The 18,860-nt window shown below is 35.4% G+C and overlaps 1 protein-coding gene across 1 annotated transcript; it reads right to left on the reverse strand.

The window, feature by feature from the left end:
- Positions 1 to 243: 243 nt before the first annotated feature.
- Positions 244 to 14,497, reverse strand: LOC106939010 (hypoxia inducible factor 1 subunit alpha). Its single transcript, XM_015021239.1, has 5 exons — positions 14,180 to 14,497; positions 3,196 to 3,386; positions 1,879 to 2,030; positions 1,087 to 1,171; positions 244 to 404 (listed from the first exon to the last, which is right to left on the reverse strand). The coding sequence occupies exons 1-5, from the start codon at positions 14,209 to 14,211 to the stop codon at positions 259 to 261; spliced, it is 606 nt and encodes a 201-aa protein (XP_014876725.1). The 5' UTR covers positions 14,212 to 14,497; the 3' UTR covers positions 244 to 258.
- Between the last annotated feature and the right edge of the window lie 4,363 nt (positions 14,498 to 18,860).

An 18,860-nucleotide genomic window follows, 5' to 3' on the forward strand; every position in this document is an offset into this window, starting at 1 on the left:
ACTTTAGTAAAGATATTTTGAAGCATTTTCTGTTTCTTGGGTAATTTTTGGGAACTCTACCCACCTCTGGTTGTTATGCAGCTCCAGTTTTGCAGCCATGACAGCTGCAGTGAAACAGAAAAGCTTCAAAGCACTTTCTGAAAGCTTAATGTGATTTTTGAGAGGATAACCGAGTTACCACTTCAACCTGAAGCTTTATTAAAATCCTCCTTTTCAAAATCTAATCAACCTGCAGCAGGAGACAGATTGCTTAAATCTTTAATGCTTCTCTGCAGGTATTTCTCTTTGCTTTACCTTCCACGTGGCGGACTTCACGTTGACGGTGCGCCCCCGGCTCGTCAGCGTGCATTTCATCCGCAGAAAGAAGTTGCGCTCTGTACTCGGTTCCTTGACTTTCTTGGAGCCTGATGGCACAAAAAAAAGAAAAGAAATGGAGTCGGTTAAGAGTCGTAAAAGAGCAACGAGGGTTTTTATCTCCAACTACCAACGGTTTTATGGGTTTTCTTTACAACTGCAACCTGCTGATCTCGTTTGCATAAAGAGAAGACATAAAAGTTTAAAGGCTTTGCTCTGTGGCGAGACTAAAAAAAGAAAAACAGAAAAAGGAAGTGGAGTTGCAGCTACAACTCTGTCAGATTTAAATGAGACCTGAAACTAGAGATGCACAGATCTATAATCTATAAGTTTGATCCCTAAGGGTAGATCTATTCAGTCTAGTTCTATGTTTCATGCTCTGATTCATTATTTCTAATTTCACTTTTTTTAACCATTTGAAATAATGTTTGTTGGTTTATTTTTACGTTTTGTTTTGTCAGTTTCAGTTTATTGATACAACTAATTCCACTGACTGAACAAATTAAAATAGATTTTTTTGAGGTTATTGGTGCATTTAATTGAGCTGTACTGGTGCAGAGTTACCAAATAAAGGTTTAATTCATTACATTTAAAAATAAAACAGGTTTCAAGTCAATCCAGCTCCGTTTTTTCTGTATTGTATTGGATGGACTGTTTTAAATGTCAGATATCTGCATCGATATCGGAAGTGGAAAAAGTGGATCGGTGCGTCTAGAAGAGAGACTTGCTCACCGCTTCTGTAGACCAGCATCTCTCTCAGCTCCTCCTGGTCACAGGGATGCGTGAAATCAAACACGCTGTGTCCAATCAGGTCGAACTGCAACATTTCAGGCAGACATGAACGAGTTATTTCACCTGCACTGCAAAAACACAAAATCTTACCAAATATTTGGTCTAATTTTTAGTGCACCTGAAATAAGACAAAACTGACCTATAAGCAACTTTTCAGAGTTTGTTTTAAGAATATGCATCCTTACTAAATGTAGTAAAAGTCAAATTATTGTTAGGATTTTAGTAATTGCTAAGTAAAAATAGATAATGAGGTCTTGCACTGCGAAAACGCAAAGTCTTACCAAGTAACTTTGGTCTAGTTTGTAGTGCAAATATCTCAGTACACTTGAAATATGTAAGCCAGAAATACTGGCTTGTTTCAAATTAATAATTCCTTAATATTAATGAAAAAGTGCTGGTTCCATTGGCAGATTATTTCACTTATTACAAGATATTTTACCCATGTTATATGCAAAATAATCTGCCAGTGGAACTAGGACTTTATTTAATCAATATAAAAGGAATTATTTTATTAAAATAAAGCTTCAATGTCTTGCTGAAAAGTTATGTATAAGCAGGTTAGGTCTTATTTCATGCTTCCTAAGATATTTGCACTAGAAACTAGACCAAAAATACTTGGTAGGATTTTGTGTTTTTGCAGTGTTTATGACCTTGAAGTGTTGGAAAACATGAATCATTTGGTCTCCATTTATTTCCCAGATTTCAACATAAAGTCACGTGAAACGGACCGACCTGTGCCAGGCCGAGGCACTTGTTGACGTTTTCTGAGATGTAGATTATGTCTCCGTCTTCAGACAGAACCACCAGGAAGCCGTCTAAGGCCTTCAGGTAGGAGCCGTTTAGCTGGATGTCCAGCTCTGTTGTCTCCTCTGCCACTGGCTCATCTGGAAGAGATAAGGAGGCAAAAAAAAAAATAAAAATTAGATTATGCAACTGTAACCAGAAACTGAAACGTTTACTCACATGGCGCTGAAATAACCGACTGATTTATCTGCAGAATGAAGATATTTGAGTTGATTTTCTTGGTTATTTACATTTAAACGTGTAATTAGTGTGTCAATGTTGGCCAACTTGAATGAGTTTACTGTGATTTTTCTTTTTTTAGTTTTACCTTCTTGATTATACACAAAATTTTAATTAAATCTATAAATCCTTAAAGATCAAAAACATGAAAAAAGATCTTGGACTGCTGTCTTATTAAAAGAAAAAACAATTTTAAAATTTTTATGGTCGAGTTGTTGGACAGATTTTTACTTTGTGGTCGGAGGGCCGATCAGAATCATTAAATGGCCACAAACGGCCCACGGGCCGCACTTTGGACACCCCTGCTCTATGTGATCAGGGCTTATACTGAGATTACTTTGCAGTTAACTGAATTTATTTATAAATTTTTGTTTTGGGCTCTAAAGAATCTCCAAATCGAGTTAATTTTGAGAAAACAAACTTTTATCTTGAGAAAACCATCAGGAAAAATATGGAAAACATCCGCTCTGCTTCTGTAGCTTTGTGGTTAGAAACCATAACAGCCAAACAAATTCTGATTAGAATATTAACAAAAATAAATATAAAAAATCTTAATGTATTATCTAGCATGTTTCAAAACAATTTATTTGCTTTCTCATTTAATTTTCTGACCTAAAAACTGATTTTAAAAATATTTTCTCTTTATGAGAGCACAAAAACTATAAATAAAAGTAAATAATATGATTAAGTGGATTTACTGTGTCCAGTTTAGTCAAAATAATCAAATTTTTTCATGTCTTTGGTGCCAGGAAGAAGATTATTTCTGGACCTTTGACAGCAGCGACATTCAGTCATAGAAAATCATTTTATCATAAAAAAATACGTTTAACTCCATCATGACATGGCGACATCAGCCACATCACCTTTGACCCCAGCTGTTGACTGAACCATGGAGTCTGCTACCATCTGCTCTACAGGTTAATATGGATGAGTAAGAAAAGAAATGCAGATTCTGCGTTTGTAATCATAGCCGCTGAGCCGAATGTTTCGCTCTGATGCGTTGGCGCTCCGCCAGCGGCTACTGACCGATGCAGAGCAGCTTCTGCATGCGCAGGTAGCTGATGGTCAGCCTCATGACGGAGGCCTTGTCCAGGTTGGAGCTGGTGCTGTGGGGGATGGGCAGCTGCTTGGACAACTCGTAGAAAACCTCCGACTCCTTCCCGCGACGGCATCGCGCCGCGTCCCTCGACTTCTCCTTCCTGCGCTCCGAACTCACCCTGCGTGGAAAAACGCCGTGGATCAGTCACAAAAACACGTTCCGGGTTCCTCAACGAGTTTGGAAAGACGCAGAAAATAATCGACTCTACAGAGAATCGCATTTCCTACTCGATTCAAAATGCTCAAAGAACAATTTCAGAAAATGTTTAGTATATTGAAGATGGCATTATGCATCCACTCACCCGCTGTTCATATCGCAGATAATTATTTGATATTTTGCTATTCAAGAAAAAGCCAGGCAGCTAAGCTAACCTAATACACAAACCTATTTTGTTTAAATATAAATTGACAGAATTAGATGCAGAATGGAAAATAAATCGATTAAAATGAGCTCAATAATTTCCATTTGCATAATTTATTGTTTTTCTCTCTTACTACCAAAAACTGGACGTTAAAAGACTTCAGTAAATGAAAACAGTTTCTTTCCAGGCTGTTATGTCAGGATTTTATTGTTTTTATGTTTGTTATGCTTCAAATACTTTAAGGTTGATCTTTATTGTACAGAGCTTTATGATTTTATGTCTGTGAAAAGCGTTTTATAAATAAACTTTACTGACAATCTGGTGCTTTGATCTCTACTAATCTTTTTTTTAATGAATTTTGTTTACAGGCACTTTATAATTTATTTATTTGTTGTTCTTTTATTTATTTTAGATATTTAAAATGTCTTCCAGTTCCAGTGTTAAAATGTTCATTAGAGTTTAAAGTTTATTCTTTGAGAATGTGTTCTTGCATTATTATGACATTACCATTATATTAGTTAAAATGTCTCAAAATTACAATAGTATCGTTTATCACAATAACTTCTGGGACAATTATAGTATGTGTGGAACCTTGTAGAACTGTCTTGAATGTATTGTCCTCATTAGTCACATAATTTAAACGATCTTTAGACCGATTTAACTGAAAAATTGGTTTCTGAATCGAATAGTGACCCTAAATAAAAAAAAATTGGAATCCAAATTTGCATCTCTAGCAAACAGCTACAACAAAACAGGATCTTCAGAAACGTCATCAACCCACAGATGTGATTTACCAAAAGGAAAAGCGCAACACCAATCGTCGTGACATTTCCAGGAAGAAACGGAGAAGACAGAAACCTGCAAAGTTCTGACAGATTAATCACATTCTGTAGCATCAATGACCCCAAAAAACAAGATCTCCAGATAAAAACTTTGCAGCTCAAGACGAAAAGCTTCGATTCTTCCCTTTTGATTCTGAAAAGCTTCGATTCTTCCCTTTTGATTCTGAAAAGCTTTGATTCTTTCCTTTTGATTCTGAGATTTTACGGCACTTCAGAAACCCCATTTAGACGACACTGGAGCTGCACCAAAACCAGAAGTACAACAGTTTAAAAAGCTCTCTGCAACCAAACGCACATCCAATTAAAATCGATCCGGTGTGCACCAGCAGCTCTGACCAGGGGCGTTGTTGTTATTCTGAAACTGGAGCAGCTGATTAAAATTAGCAGAGCAACAGGAGACTTCAGGTTAAAAAGTGAAACTTTCCATTACACACGTGTGATGTTCTAACTGCTCTGCAGATAATTGGTCTGCTGAGATTAAAAGATTTTCAGGTCTGCGGCTTTGCTTCTCAGGAAGTCGCAGATCAGCTGCTGTCAAACATCTGGCAGATGCTACACAACGAGAACACACTTTCACAGCTTCGACTGTCAACAATCATTTAAAACTAGGGCTGCAACTATTATTTTAGTGATCGAATAATCGATTAGACTGTCAATTAATCGACTGTTCTGGTGATTAATTAAATAGAAATTCAGTTAGGCACCTTAGCCTTTTTATACAATAGTAGAAATACATTAAAATATGCAAGTAAACAAATTATTCCATTCATTTTTATACAATAAAATAAATATTTTATTGAAGAAAATGCAATGACAGCATTCTTTTTGCGTATGCTAAGACATTTGTAGCATCTGCAGCTAATAAATATTTATTACATTTGACTGAACATCAATACAGTGTATAGCTAATCTGGTGATTATTAATTGGATAGCAAAAGGTACTTTTAGAAAATGTAAATCAAGCTAAACCTATGCTACTTGAGGAGTTCTGGGTGCAACATATTTCCAGGAAGAATGTAAAAAAAGTTAAATCTGCAGTAGGGCTAAAACAATTAAGAAGATTAATTGTGCTTAATCGATTATTGAAATAATCATCAACTAATTTAGTAATCGATTAGTTAACTGGAGTATACAGACTGAAAAAAAGGCCAATTGCTGACAGAACAACACTCAGAGCAGTAATTAAGTCAAAACTATATGAAGAAAAAATATATTTTGCATTCAAGATGCTAAAACATATTTACAGACCAAGACTCGTACCCTACATGGTATATATATATATATATATATATATATATATATATATATATATATATATATACCATTTATCTTTTAGCAAGCTGTCTTTTTTTGAGTCTGTGTGCTCCAGTTAATGATTAATCAATTACAAAATTAGTTGACAATTATTTCAATAGTCGATTAATCACAGTTAATCCGATTAATCGTTTCAGCCCTATTGCAGATTGTATTTCAGAGCTACAATGATTTGCAGCTTCCTTTCCTACAGAAATCAGACTTCTTTATTTTGTAAAAACATTGTTTTGTTTATAATTGTCCAGGTAATATATAATCAATAACCAATTCATCACGATTAATCAGGTTAATCGTTCCATCCCTACTTAATCCCTGTATTTTTCCCCCTCACCTCCAACCTGCACTCACATAAAAACACATTCATATTCCACTGCAACCTCAGATTACACTGTGAGCTGGTGGCAGACCCGGGAGGCCATTTTGTGAAGCTGCTGTCTCAGCCTAATAGTCGACCTCTAAACATCCTCAAGAACTTTGGCCTCACAATAACAGCTGATAACTGCTGGCAGGGGTTCAAATTAAAATATTTCAGAGACAGAGATGTTATGAAATAACCTGAAACATTCCACTAACCTATAAATCTACTTATAGTAACACGAGGTGACTTGATTCCTGTGAGGTCAAAGCACCAAAAGGACTCCAGATCAGGTTTTTCCACCTTGCAGACTTTCAAACGTAACGCTTTTAATAAGATAGCAGTCGGATGCAGTAAAGACAAGAAGCTATTTCTGAAAGCCAGCCTAGAAGCCCGTTGTTACACAACAGTAATAATCCAGTCGACCTCAGCCAGCGGCTCTCCACTTCACATTTTTTGGTTTGCAATCCAACCTGCGTCAGCAAATACTTTATTTATCAAGGAGGGTTGAAATGTAAACAAAGTTTGAACTCGCAGATGTGACCAAGTGGATCAAAAGCTGCGGGAGGGGGAAAATAAATAAAAAATACACCCCCCCCCATGAGAATCACCTTGACTGTTGTTTCCAGTGTTGTTTGTGTATTCAGTTACTCTGTGCTGACCTGCTTCAGAGGAGAACTGCTCTCCCTATCGCTCCGTCCCGCTTACAGTGATAAGAGTCGTCCCATTATATAACCCAGTGTAGAAACACTGTTGCACCCACAAGGGAGCAGACAAGGACACAGACAATGGGTTTTTCTGTGGTGTATCTATCAGGTAGATCAGATTTGCTTTTCCAGGAAACATGGTTGCCATTTACGCCAAACAAACTTATAGAAATTATAAGAGTTATAAGAGTTTCAAATTCAAAATTTGAAAAATACTCATCAGATTTATTATACTGAAATAATAAATCTGAAACCAACAGAGCATAACTGCAGGGTTTCCCCCAGCCTGGGGGGCCATCAGGCTTTACTTGTGCCCCCAACCAGGCTAAGCATTGCTTCTTTTTTTAAGTTTTTAAAAAATGTTTGCAGTTTTTAGACGTTATAGTTGGTGTTCAGGTATTAATCTTCCAATAACATAATTATCAAGTAATATTTCCAAACTTCCTGTCAACTTTAAACATTTTTAAACTCAAAAACACGGTGGGCTGTTGGATGAATGACGGCCCAACCACCAGGCTTAGTAAGTTTTCTGGGGGGAAACCTTGATAACCGAGAACTGCCTGGCTGAGGGAACAACACTCTTCAGTGTGGATGGCTTTGCTGAGGGAAGAACAGTGAAAGCTCTCTACTTTCTCTATCAGTAGCTCCATTTGCATTAGCCTTAAAATTGCACAATTTGACGTTTCAAACATAAATTCGCCTTATAGAAACAAGGCAATTTCGAAAAAACTCGTTTTTTATATAAAGTTTTGGTGATAGGATGAAGTGGGGTATTTTTATTGTTTTGAAATTGATGTATTTCGCAAAACTGTAATGAAAACACTTCTTTCGCATCATGAGTCATGTGATCAAACCAGATGTTGCTACTGCGGGAAAAGACAAAGAAGACGACAGTAAATATAAAGATGATGCCCCTGCATGTTTTTAATGACTTATTACTAAAACTTATTCACAAGTGAGTTTGAGTTTCTAATTTAATGGAAACAACACAATTGCAAAACTGTGTTTTTTTTAACTGTAGCGGAGTAACAACAAAGTTCTACGCAGATTTGTAATGGAAACGCAGCCAGTAAGTCGTTTGGTAAATTAATTCAGCAGAATTGATTTGCAGCACTTTGGAGCTCTCACAATGACTTTTAATAATGTCAGTTATTTTATTTAGTCCGTTAATAAAAGAATAAAGAACCAATACATTTAAAAAAAAATAGATATGTGGATTTTAGCAGTTTTTCAATAATAATGTTGAATTTCCACCAATGAATGACACAAAAAGCACCAGTAAAACGTTTTCAAATCCACTTTTCTTTTAAATAATTCTCCACCATTATGTAGAAAATGTATCCATCCTCTTTCTGAAAATGTTTAACTTTATTCAAAAACCTTAAAAAAGGAATGTTGTAATTTCGGATATTTATCAAAAACTAAAAGTCTAAGTCTATTAGAAGGAACATGTAACATTTGCATCTAAAAGAGTATTATTTAACTAGATTTAGGATAAAATGGCTTACAAGAAGTATTTTTACCACAAGGTATTTAGACGTGTCAAGCTAGGAGAGAGAGCAGGACTTTCACTAGACAACAGGAAGGCTGCAGTTTCTCTAGTTTTAGTTTTTCAAACCAAATGTTTGGAAATGCTGGCAGATTTTTGAAGATCTTAAAGGTAAGGTCCATATTTAACTTTGCTAAAGATTCACAGTGGCTGAGGTTGTTTACAATTAAAATATTTACCCAACAGTGAAAGCTTCACGCCGACTGCTTTCCTACACACACTGTGCGACATCACCTCTCTTCCTAATATAAATAATTAATGACCACCCCTAAAAGGGAAGCTAAAAGAAAGAACAAATAAAAATAGGTTGATGTTCTTCTCTCTTACAGATCAAAACGAGATCAAATCTGCCATAAACCTCATCGCTGCAATTTGCAAAACGAGTAAAAGTTACTTTAAAGATAGTAATTAATGGGTTTTTTATGTTCAAAAATGTCAAGTGTTGATACGAGTAGCACTTGACTTCAATTTCAAACCAGTTTTTAGTTCTGCTTTTTTGAAAATGTACCAGCTTCTCTTTCCTTGCATCATGTTGCCTCTAAACTCAGAAACATGCCACAGATGCAGCAAGAAAATTAAAAACTATTTCTAAAAAAAAAGTCTTCAAAATCACAGTGAAAACAATCCTGCTATTTTTATGGTTGGTTTTTGTGTCCTATATGGCCGTGCACATAGAAAATGCAGTAAAAATTACCATTCATGATCATTTCTGACACATATTGGTGTAAAATATCTACTTGTGTGTGATTAAGGAGTCGAATCCTTCCTGATGTAAAACATGCAGACTTAAAATTAAGCATCTGTTTATCCTTCTGAACAATACAGCTGCTGCTGCTACATCCAAAAAACCACAAGCTGGGATTTAAGGACAGCTTAATCCAACTGACAAACACCAACAGTATTCTGAATTATGAATCACTCAGCAAGTCGAGATCACAAGCTTTCAGTTAAACCGTCGTAATGTACAAACAGAAATCCTTTCAGTTCCCAAAGTGTTACCATCGAGAAAAAAAACTTTCATTTTTAACCAAATTAAAACTCGACTGAGGGAAGAAATGAAGTTTCACTATAAGCTGGAAATGAGTAATAAATCTATTAATCGCACGATAAATTAAAATAAGCACAATAATTTCCATTTGCTTGATTTATTCTCTCTCTTTGTACCAAAAACTAGATAACAAAAGTCTTCAGTCTGGTCTCGACTAGCTTTTTGTTATTTGTCGTTTTGGTTATTTATTCTGGATATTTAAAATACCTTCCAGTTCCAGAGTTGAATTGAACCATTATATTAGTTGAAAATGGTCTCAAAACAACAATATTATTTATCGCAATAACTTCTGGGACAATTTATCAGCCAGCAAAATCAGTTACATATCGTAGCAACTTCTTAAACGTTTAGTCTGCTCTACTGTTCATTAATAAATAATAGATAAATCTGTACAGTCACTAAAGAGTTAGGCACAGATAAGAGATGCAATGCATATCAAAAGTGACGCTTGAACTGGAAAAATAGATTAATGTGTGCGTAGATTTTGTTCGACAGACTCTAAAGTCATCAATGTGAGGAAGGAAAGACGGGGTTACATTTAATATCATCCCTACTGGACGTCAAACATAGTTTCACCATGCATCCTTCCTAGCATTGTTTGAGACACCCTGACCTAAATTTATCACAGATCAACAAGGTGCAAAACTAGCAGCTTTCTACTTTAATGTCTGTTACTGAAATGGGAACTGAAGACGCCCAAATTGGTTGTTTTTCATCAAAATGTATGTTTATATTCTCTAAAATCTCATTAACGCGTCCCATACTTAGCTCTAACGTGTTGAACAAAAGTAGGTCATGTGCACACATTCATCAAATCAACCACAAACCAAAACACATCTGCTCTGCGCCCACAAGAACCGGGTTTCTTGATCGTGTCGTAACCCGCCTGCTGCCTGAAAGCCTCTGAGCAAGCTGCTAATTGCCAGCCATTGAGCCACCACACACTTGGCCACTCCTATTGACGTCAAGTCCCTGTGATTAAGGGATGAGATGAGTCTTACCAAGACACCTCTCAGAAACCAGCTGAAACTGCAGCGAACCAGCCTGCAGCAGCGGCCCAAAACCCAACACGTATTTATTGTAATCAAAGTGGATGTTGACCCAAACAGACGATCAGTTTCAGGTTCAGAAAGCGGCAAGTTGACAAAATAAAAACCCATCAGGCAACAGCTTGGGATGGAAAGGAAATTATCTGCAGGCCAATCTGTAACTTTTTCTCTATGTGGGAATCTTTTTAACTGGTTTCCTCTCCATCTGTTCTTATCTTTTAGTTTTCAGACTTTCTTCTTTTACTGCTCTCCAATTTGAGATATTTGCTTTCATTACACTTTGTTTTCTCTCAGTTCTCTAAAGGTCTGGCATTAATAATGCTCAAGCCTGTTGCAATAAGCAATTAATCACATGATAAATTAAAATTAACTTAATAATTACCAGTCTCATTATTAATTTTTTAAGGGTAATTCTGTTTACAGAAATGTAGATTATTTTGTATTTAATTGAAATGATTTATTTTCTTTAAAATTAAATATAATTTAAGAAAAGAATATATACATCTTCCAGTTCCAATGTTCAACTTTCTCTACAAAATTAAATTTTTTTGCTCTTTGACGGGTCAATTTGCATAATCAATATTTTTAAATAGTCTCAAAGCAGCAATATTATCGTTTATCGCCATTTTTGGGCTAATTTAACGCCTAGCTAAATTTACTATCTACTAATCCTGCCAACAACTAAACATTCTCACTCTTCTGTTTTTAAATTTTTACTTTTAACCAACATAGAAACATAGAAAGGATCTGTTCTACTGCTTCTCTTTTGTGCCAGGTCGCCTGGTTCTGGTTCTGCTGGAGGTTTCTTCCTGTTAAATGGAAGATCTTCCTTTCCAGTAGCTGTGTTTCCTTTACAAATGTGCGCAAAACTTTGTCAAGAGTTCGCTAATGATGGAAAAAAAAATTTTGCAATTGTGTTGTTTCCATTAATTAAGAAACAATTAGAAATCAAACGTGACAAAGTTTGTTCACACAGTAAGTCATTAAAGATCCACCAATCCTCCTCCAACCACTTCCTGTCTTCTTCATCTTCGTGGTTTCAATCAGTGGAAACATCCTGTTGTTGATTCATGCGACTCGTGTGATGTAAAAAAAAAAAAGTGTTTCCATTGTAGTTTTGCAAAATACAGCCAAAAAAGACTAAACACCAAGAATTTTTATCAAAAAATGTGTTGTTTTTTTTTTCAAAATTGGCATGTTTCCATTAAGCAAATTTATATTAAAAATGTTAGATTGTGCAATAAATGCTGCAAGTCAATCTTATGGGTTCCCTTAGAAAACTTTTGAAACTAATTTGTATAGACTGACCCTGACTCACTGTTTCATAACTATCTGAAATGTTTGTGTGATTAAATTTAAATGACTTTTTCTCTCAAGATGAAGTTTTTAATTGGACTAAATTGAATTATTGTGCACATTTTTTACAACTTATTTGGTTACAACTAAAGGTGCAAAAATATTATTGTGGCCCTCGGTTTGCCTCTTTTACTGATGGCGCTCTGAAAATCCAATTAAAGGAAGTTTCTTCTGTTTTTGTCCACACATTTTACCCAAACATCCTCCCATGATTACTGTACAAACAAGCTAGAACTGAGAATATGTAGCAGGATACAGATTTGAAAACAGTATGTTAAACTTAACACCTCTCCCATGGCTGTATAGTTTCAGCATGAATCAACAGGTTTCCCCGTTCTACAGTCAATATTCAATGAAAAAAATGTATAAAACCAACACAGCTCAGCTCAAGTTACATCTGATGCAGGCAGCCAGGCCTGGCTAATATTTTGAGGAAACAACTACCCGTCTTTAGAGTTGAGATTGCACCATTTATGTTTCCAGCATTGTATTAAAGATGGCCAGATTCTGTCAAGTGAGATGAATCAATTCAAACAAAACTGTCAAAGATTTTTCTGATTTACGAACTTTGTTTTTCAGTGTTGCCTTGGAATCATGTCCCAGCAAAATGTTCAAATAGTTTGAATATTCAAATCAACAACAAAAGTCAAGCAAATGCAAAGCCAAAGGATTTTGTTAGTCAGTGTCCACCTAAAACTATAATTAATGCAACAACAACCAGTATTTAAAGCGTAAGAAAGCTTAGCTGGTTTGTGATCAGTAAATATAAGATCTGGGGTTCTTTTCTCCTTTTTGAAATGATCATTGTAATTTGTGACAAATTTGTATCGACAAATACATCTTTCAAGGTTTCTCCAGTGTTTTATAAGCCTGGCGGGCCACCAGGCTTTTATTGTTTACCCACCAGGCTTAGCTTAGCATTGATTATTTAAGTTTTTTTTTAATGTTTGCATTTTTAAGACTTTATAGTTGGTGTTCAATCTGCCAATAGCACATAATTATAACAGTGGGTTGCTGGATGAATGATTGCAGAACGCCCCAACCACCGGGCTTAGTTTAGTGTTCTGGAGGAAAGCTTGATCTTTTGTGCTTTTTCCTAATATCTCACACTTTTTTTTTTAAATCAGAAATGCAACATCCAGGATTTTCATGATAATGTTGATTTAAAATACGTACTTTATCATCAAATTAAAAGGGTTCCTTAATAGATAATAGGATTGTCAACCATTTATGAATAACATAATAATAATAATAATAATAATAATAATTAACCTTTTACCTGAACTAAACTCAAAAAAAGTATTTTAAATTACATGTTGGGGATTGGTGCATTAAAATGGATTACTTTGGATGCATTTAATTAATATGCACAGAAAAAATATCTATGTTTTTGTGTTGAATCTCTAGCCAATTGATTAGTTTCTTTAAATTTACACCTTAAAGAAATGTCTATATACATAAGCTACATAGAAATGTTGAATGCATAGACAAATGCATTAAGTTCAGTCTAAAACTCGTTTATAAGCAGTTACTACTAGTTAACCTCTTGGGGATTTGATGTGAAAAACCCCTTGTCTGAATCTGGCCTTAAACTGTTGTATTATGCTGAAACTCATTCACCTATTTCGGGAAGCTTCATCCGCTAAGCACCTGTGGTCAACATCTTGGCCTTTGGCACAACGTCAGCAGCCGTAAATAAGTTGTTTCTACCTTTTACTGGTGAGCAGATGTAATCCTACTAACAGAATTAACTTCTGCCTATTTTCAGTGGCTAAAACAAACAAAAATCCGCTTTTAAACTACTTATTTGATCACACCTAAACTTAAAACTGTTAATATTTCAGCAGAAACTAAACACAGCTGTTCACTGAACGCTGTCAAAGCCGCCACATTAATTCAAACATCTGCACAGATGAGTTCTTGGCTGAATACCGTCAAACAAATGTAAATAAAGCTCTTGTTGCATCAAGGCTAGCGCAATAATACGCAGAAAGCAGAAAAAGGTGACTAAAGCCTTAAATCAGACACATAGGTAAACGGGATAAACTGAATAAGCAATTAAGAATCTGAAATTAATATTTGTTAATGGTAACATGTTTAAAATATAGTTTTTAATTGTGAAAAGCCGCTGTTAGCCGCATGCTAAAATGCTAGTCGCGCTAGCAGAGCACCGAGACGAATGAAGAGGAAACTAGCTCTTAACCTTGAAATTAAGGCCGTAATGTCACGCCTGGCAATAAAACGAAATCAAAACAAAACTCTAAAGCTCTCAAAGTGCCCTAAAAACCAGACTAACCAAAGAGGGCAGCATCAGCTAGCCGAGACATTACCTTTTCTTTTCAGGTATGATCGCTGTGTCCATGTCAGGACGGTTGGGCTGGAGTCGAGCCTCTCTTATCAGCGTCAAGCTGGACCCGCTCGCGTCGAGAAATCAACCAAAATGTCACTTTTTTACTGAAGTTACCCCGCAAATCCTCGGGAAGATCACATAAGAGTTCCTTCTGGGGTTGCTTAGTCCAAAAAAATCAAACTCTTCTCTGCTGAAAACGGAGGTTTTTGGTTAGTTTTTGCGAACAGAAGAAAAATAGTGCCACGCTGGATAAGTGCTTTTTACCGAGACAATGTTGCCTCATGAAGGCTCCGCCCGCTGCTGCCGCGGGGGCGCGCAGTCACATGATTGTTCCACAGCGGGAACGCGCGCCGTCCATTCACAACAAATACTCTCACTATTAAAGCCGCTTCTAAGCAGAAAACTATACTCAAGTAAGAGTAGCACTACTTCAACATATTTTTACTCAAGTAGAAGTAAAAAGTAGCTATCCAAGAAATTACTGAAGTAAGAGTAAAACAGTATTTGGTAAAAAAAAGTCTACTGGAGTACTGAATAACTGATCAACTAATCAATCATTTCATATTTTAACTTTTGTATTTTAAAGATCAAAATGACAATAATTCATAAAAATAACAAAAAAATTTACTAATCAAGCAAAAGAACATTCTTCCAAATAAAAAACTTATGAACTTCAACAAAAATTGCAGGTGTGTGTTTGTGTCTGGTGAATTATTGTTAAAACAAGTTTGTTTTTCATTAAGTGGGTAGAAAATCCAGAAATTTTACTCAAGTAAGAGTAGAAATACTTAATAAGCACAGCCTAGTAAACGTACTCCTGAAAGTATTGGTGTAAAAATGCTAACCCTGGGTAAGTCGTGGGTCATTTTCCTTTCCTTTTAGCAGATGCAGTGTTGTGTGTTCATCTGTCACATAAGATCACAATATTCTAGTCAATATGTGAACAAGTTCAGCCTTTTTTCTGAAATATAATATTAATTTCCTCCTCAAGTTGGATATGTGGAGATCATGTCAGTTTTAAAGTGTGTGCTTCCTCACCGTAACTTTATGAATATTTAGGTTGGTATTTTGCCCGTTTCAAGCCTTCTGTTCTAGCAGAAGTGTGTTAGCGCATGAAGTTCAGGAGTTATGGTCAGATTTCCCAACAGACATTTCTGGTCAGTCTATCACCATCCTGCAAATTATTCACTAAATCTATAATTTTGTGATTCAGTTTTTCTTTGGAACACAAACATTGAGGTTTAAATTAATATGTGAAAGTTACAGTAAAACATACCTCCAATGAAATAAAACAAAAAACATGTTTTTTTATTTTATGGCGCTTCTTGCTTTGCACAGAAAGGGAGAGACATTGGCACCTGAGTGCAAACAGGAGAAATAACGTCTTTCCAGATTGTGAAATACTTACAGTGAGCAGGAACTGAATCAAAGCAAACAAATGGAAATGAAAAGGACTTAAACACCTTTCTGAATGAAATGTCTCAATTCGTGTGTTTTGGTTTTATTCTGATCTTTCGGTTTTTGTTTCTGGTTTTTCATCACAGAAACAAAAAGTTAGAAAAAGCAAGGAGATTTCTGAATTTGACAATTTGAACTTTTAGAAAAAAACTTTGAAATTTTGAGATTAATGTTCCAGTAAAAACAAGAAAATTTCTGAGTTTAAAAAGTCAAAAGGTTTAGATTTTTCAAACCCAGAAAATTTCCAAAATTCAAAAATTTTTCAGCCTTTCAAACTTGAGTTTTTCCTAGAAAATTATCAACTTTTCAAACCCAGAATTTATATGTATTTTTCTAAAAAACAAACACTGAAATTAATTTAAAAAAATTTTCTAGCAAAATTTTAACTTTTCCAACTCCAAAATGTTTTAAAGAAAAATTTGGGGATTAATTAAAAAAATTCTGGGTTTTTGATAACAAGTTTTCAACTTTCAGACTAAAAAAATTCTTTGCTTTTTCTTGAAATATATTAAATTAATCTAAAAATTTATGAGATTTTCTAGCACGTGTTTGACTTTTACAAGTCAGTAATTTCTAAAATATTTTAAAGATTAATTTCAAAATTTATTAGGTTTTGTAGCAAACATTTGACTTTTCAAATGTAGGAATTTCCTTGTTTGTACTAGAAAATTTCTGAGATTAATCTCAAAATTTCAAAGTTTTTTTCTAGCAAATTTTTAGACTTTTCGAATTCTGAAATTTTCTTGTTTTTTCTTTCTAAAAAAAATTCTGAGATTAATCTCAAAATTCCTGAGTTATGCTATCAAATGTTCAAGTTTTCAAACTCAGAAATGTTGAAAGTTTATTAAGTTTTTACTAGGAACTTTATGAGGTTAATATTTTTGCCGGACATTTTCTGCAGTGGCTCCAACACGCCGTCATAGGGTTAGCTCATAGTTAGCTCCTAGATGCTTATGATCCGTTTTATTATCCTTATAAACGTCGCGCTTCAGGGATTCGCCTGAGGCTGAAACCAAAACCTGTCCGGTGCTAACGAGCCCAGTTTGAGTTCCGATCCCAGATTCTGTCAGACGGAACCAACAGGGACAGGTTACCGTCTATCAAAAAGGAGACCACCTGTTGTTTTCATTCGTGGAAGCACTTGTTCCTGAAATAACACAGAGAGGACCGCGGCGTTACGTCACCACTACCGCGGACTTATGGGAGGCGTTGAGCTGTTAAGGATTGTAGCTGAATAATAAAACTTTAGCCTGGATTCCACATCCATAACAAATAACCAAGTGATGAAAATAAAGACTGATGGCCACTTTATTAGGTACAGCTTGCTGCTGTTGGGTTTGACCCAGTTTTAGTCAGCTGCACATCCAGGTGATTTACTGGAGTGGGATCTGGAGACTGCTGAGGCCACTGAAGGGCAGTGACCTCATTACCGCATTCAAGAAACCATTGAGAGATCAGCTGGGTGCTTGTAAGTTAGTTTTGTCTTATTTCAAGGGTGCTAAGATATTTGCACAAAACACAAAAATTACTTGGTGAGATTTTGTGTTTTTGCAGTGTAGTTGCGCAAAGTCAACAACAAAACACTTGTTTTTTTCAGCAGCCATTGTACGGCACATAAAACCAGCAGACCAAATGTGCTGGAGTTCAGCTGGGCTTGATGGGGTTGCTAGGTAACGGTGCCTGTTCAATGTGACTTAACATTTGAGAAGTTTTTGAAATTGTTCATTTTCCAGACACCAAAAACGTGAACTTATTGACAAAACAACAGTTGGGTGTTTTTTTAAGCGCTTGGGTTGATTTTAGAAGCATTTCAGACCCAAATGGAAACATAACAACCTGAAAATGTGAATTTTGCGTAATGGGTTCCTCTTTAAAGCTTTACGAAAAGCAGTTGCTGCTTGCTGTTCAGAGGTACAACTGCGATATTTGATGATTGAAAACAGAACATCTTTGTGGGTCTTTTTGTGGCATTCAAATGTATTATCTGGCTAAAGCGCAGCTGGTTTATGCAGAACAGAAAATAAAATAACAGCTCAAAAAAACAAAACGAAAGTTTCAAAGTCTTAAATTGGACAGTCATGTCTTTCTATCCTAGAAGTGATTTAATGTCGCTGAATTAAAATTACTCTGCAAAGAAGACGAACATGCAGGTATGACAGAAGTACCAGTTACATTTATTTGAGTAACTTTCACGTTTTACGGCACTGTACTTTTTATTTTTTCTTGAGTAATATTGCTGCTTTTACTTGAGTAAATTTCTGGGTACCCTATGCGATACAAGTAACTTCAATGAGGAAAGAAAAGATGTGAAGTAGTCATATTTAATAAATTAAAATACTATCAATCTAGCAGATTAGTTACACTAATGGATGTTTTCAAGCATTTTTCCTCCTTATGACGATTTCTCACTCAGATGAAATGACAATATGCATGAACTCTTCTTAATGCAGGACAGAGAGGTCTATAGATTATCTCGTCCTCTTCCTGTCTTGATTAAAGGCGACAGCACTGACGCCGTATGTGGTTTCCTGTTTATCTTCCGCTATTTAGCAATGAAAACTGAACCTCGGCTGAAGGCCCAACCCGTCCGCTGCAGGATCAGAAAATGTAGGTGAAAGTTTCAAGCCCTCCCTGTTTGCCTGCTTTTTGTTCCACTTTTATCAGGGAATGAACATTTTTTCATGAATTTCTTGGATTTAAACCAACAGGCGAGAGAGCAGGAAGTTTTCACACACACTGCAAAAACACAAAACATTACAAGTATTTTTGATCTAGTTTCCAGTACAAATATCTCAGTACTCTTGAAATAAAATAAACCTAAGATATAAGTAGCTTTTCAGCAAAATATAGGAGCTTGTTTTAAGTAAATAATTCCTTAATATTGATTAAAAAGTACTTGTTTCCATAGCAGATTATTTCACTTACAAAAAAAAACATTTTCCTTTATTTTAAGTGAAGTAATCTGATAGGAAAACTAGCAGTTTAAATCACTATTAAGGAATTATTTACATCAAACAAGCTCCTATATTGTGCTGACTGAGATATTTGCACTAGAAACTAGACCAAAAATACTTGGTAAGACTTTGTATTTTTGCAGTGTAACACAAGTCCATATCTTGTTGAAAAGTTACTTAGACCAAAAAAAAAAAAAAACTCTTGGTAAAATTTTGGCAAAAACAAAAAAAGTTACCAAGGGTTTTTTT

The sequence above is a fragment of the Poecilia latipinna genome, unplaced genomic scaffold (genome assembly GCF_001443285.1).
Source record: "Poecilia latipinna isolate Pla-1442-1.1 unplaced genomic scaffold, P_latipinna-1.0 Scaffold2750, whole genome shotgun sequence".
In the NCBI taxonomy this organism is placed as follows: Eukaryota; Metazoa; Chordata; class Actinopteri; order Cyprinodontiformes; family Poeciliidae; genus Poecilia; species Poecilia latipinna.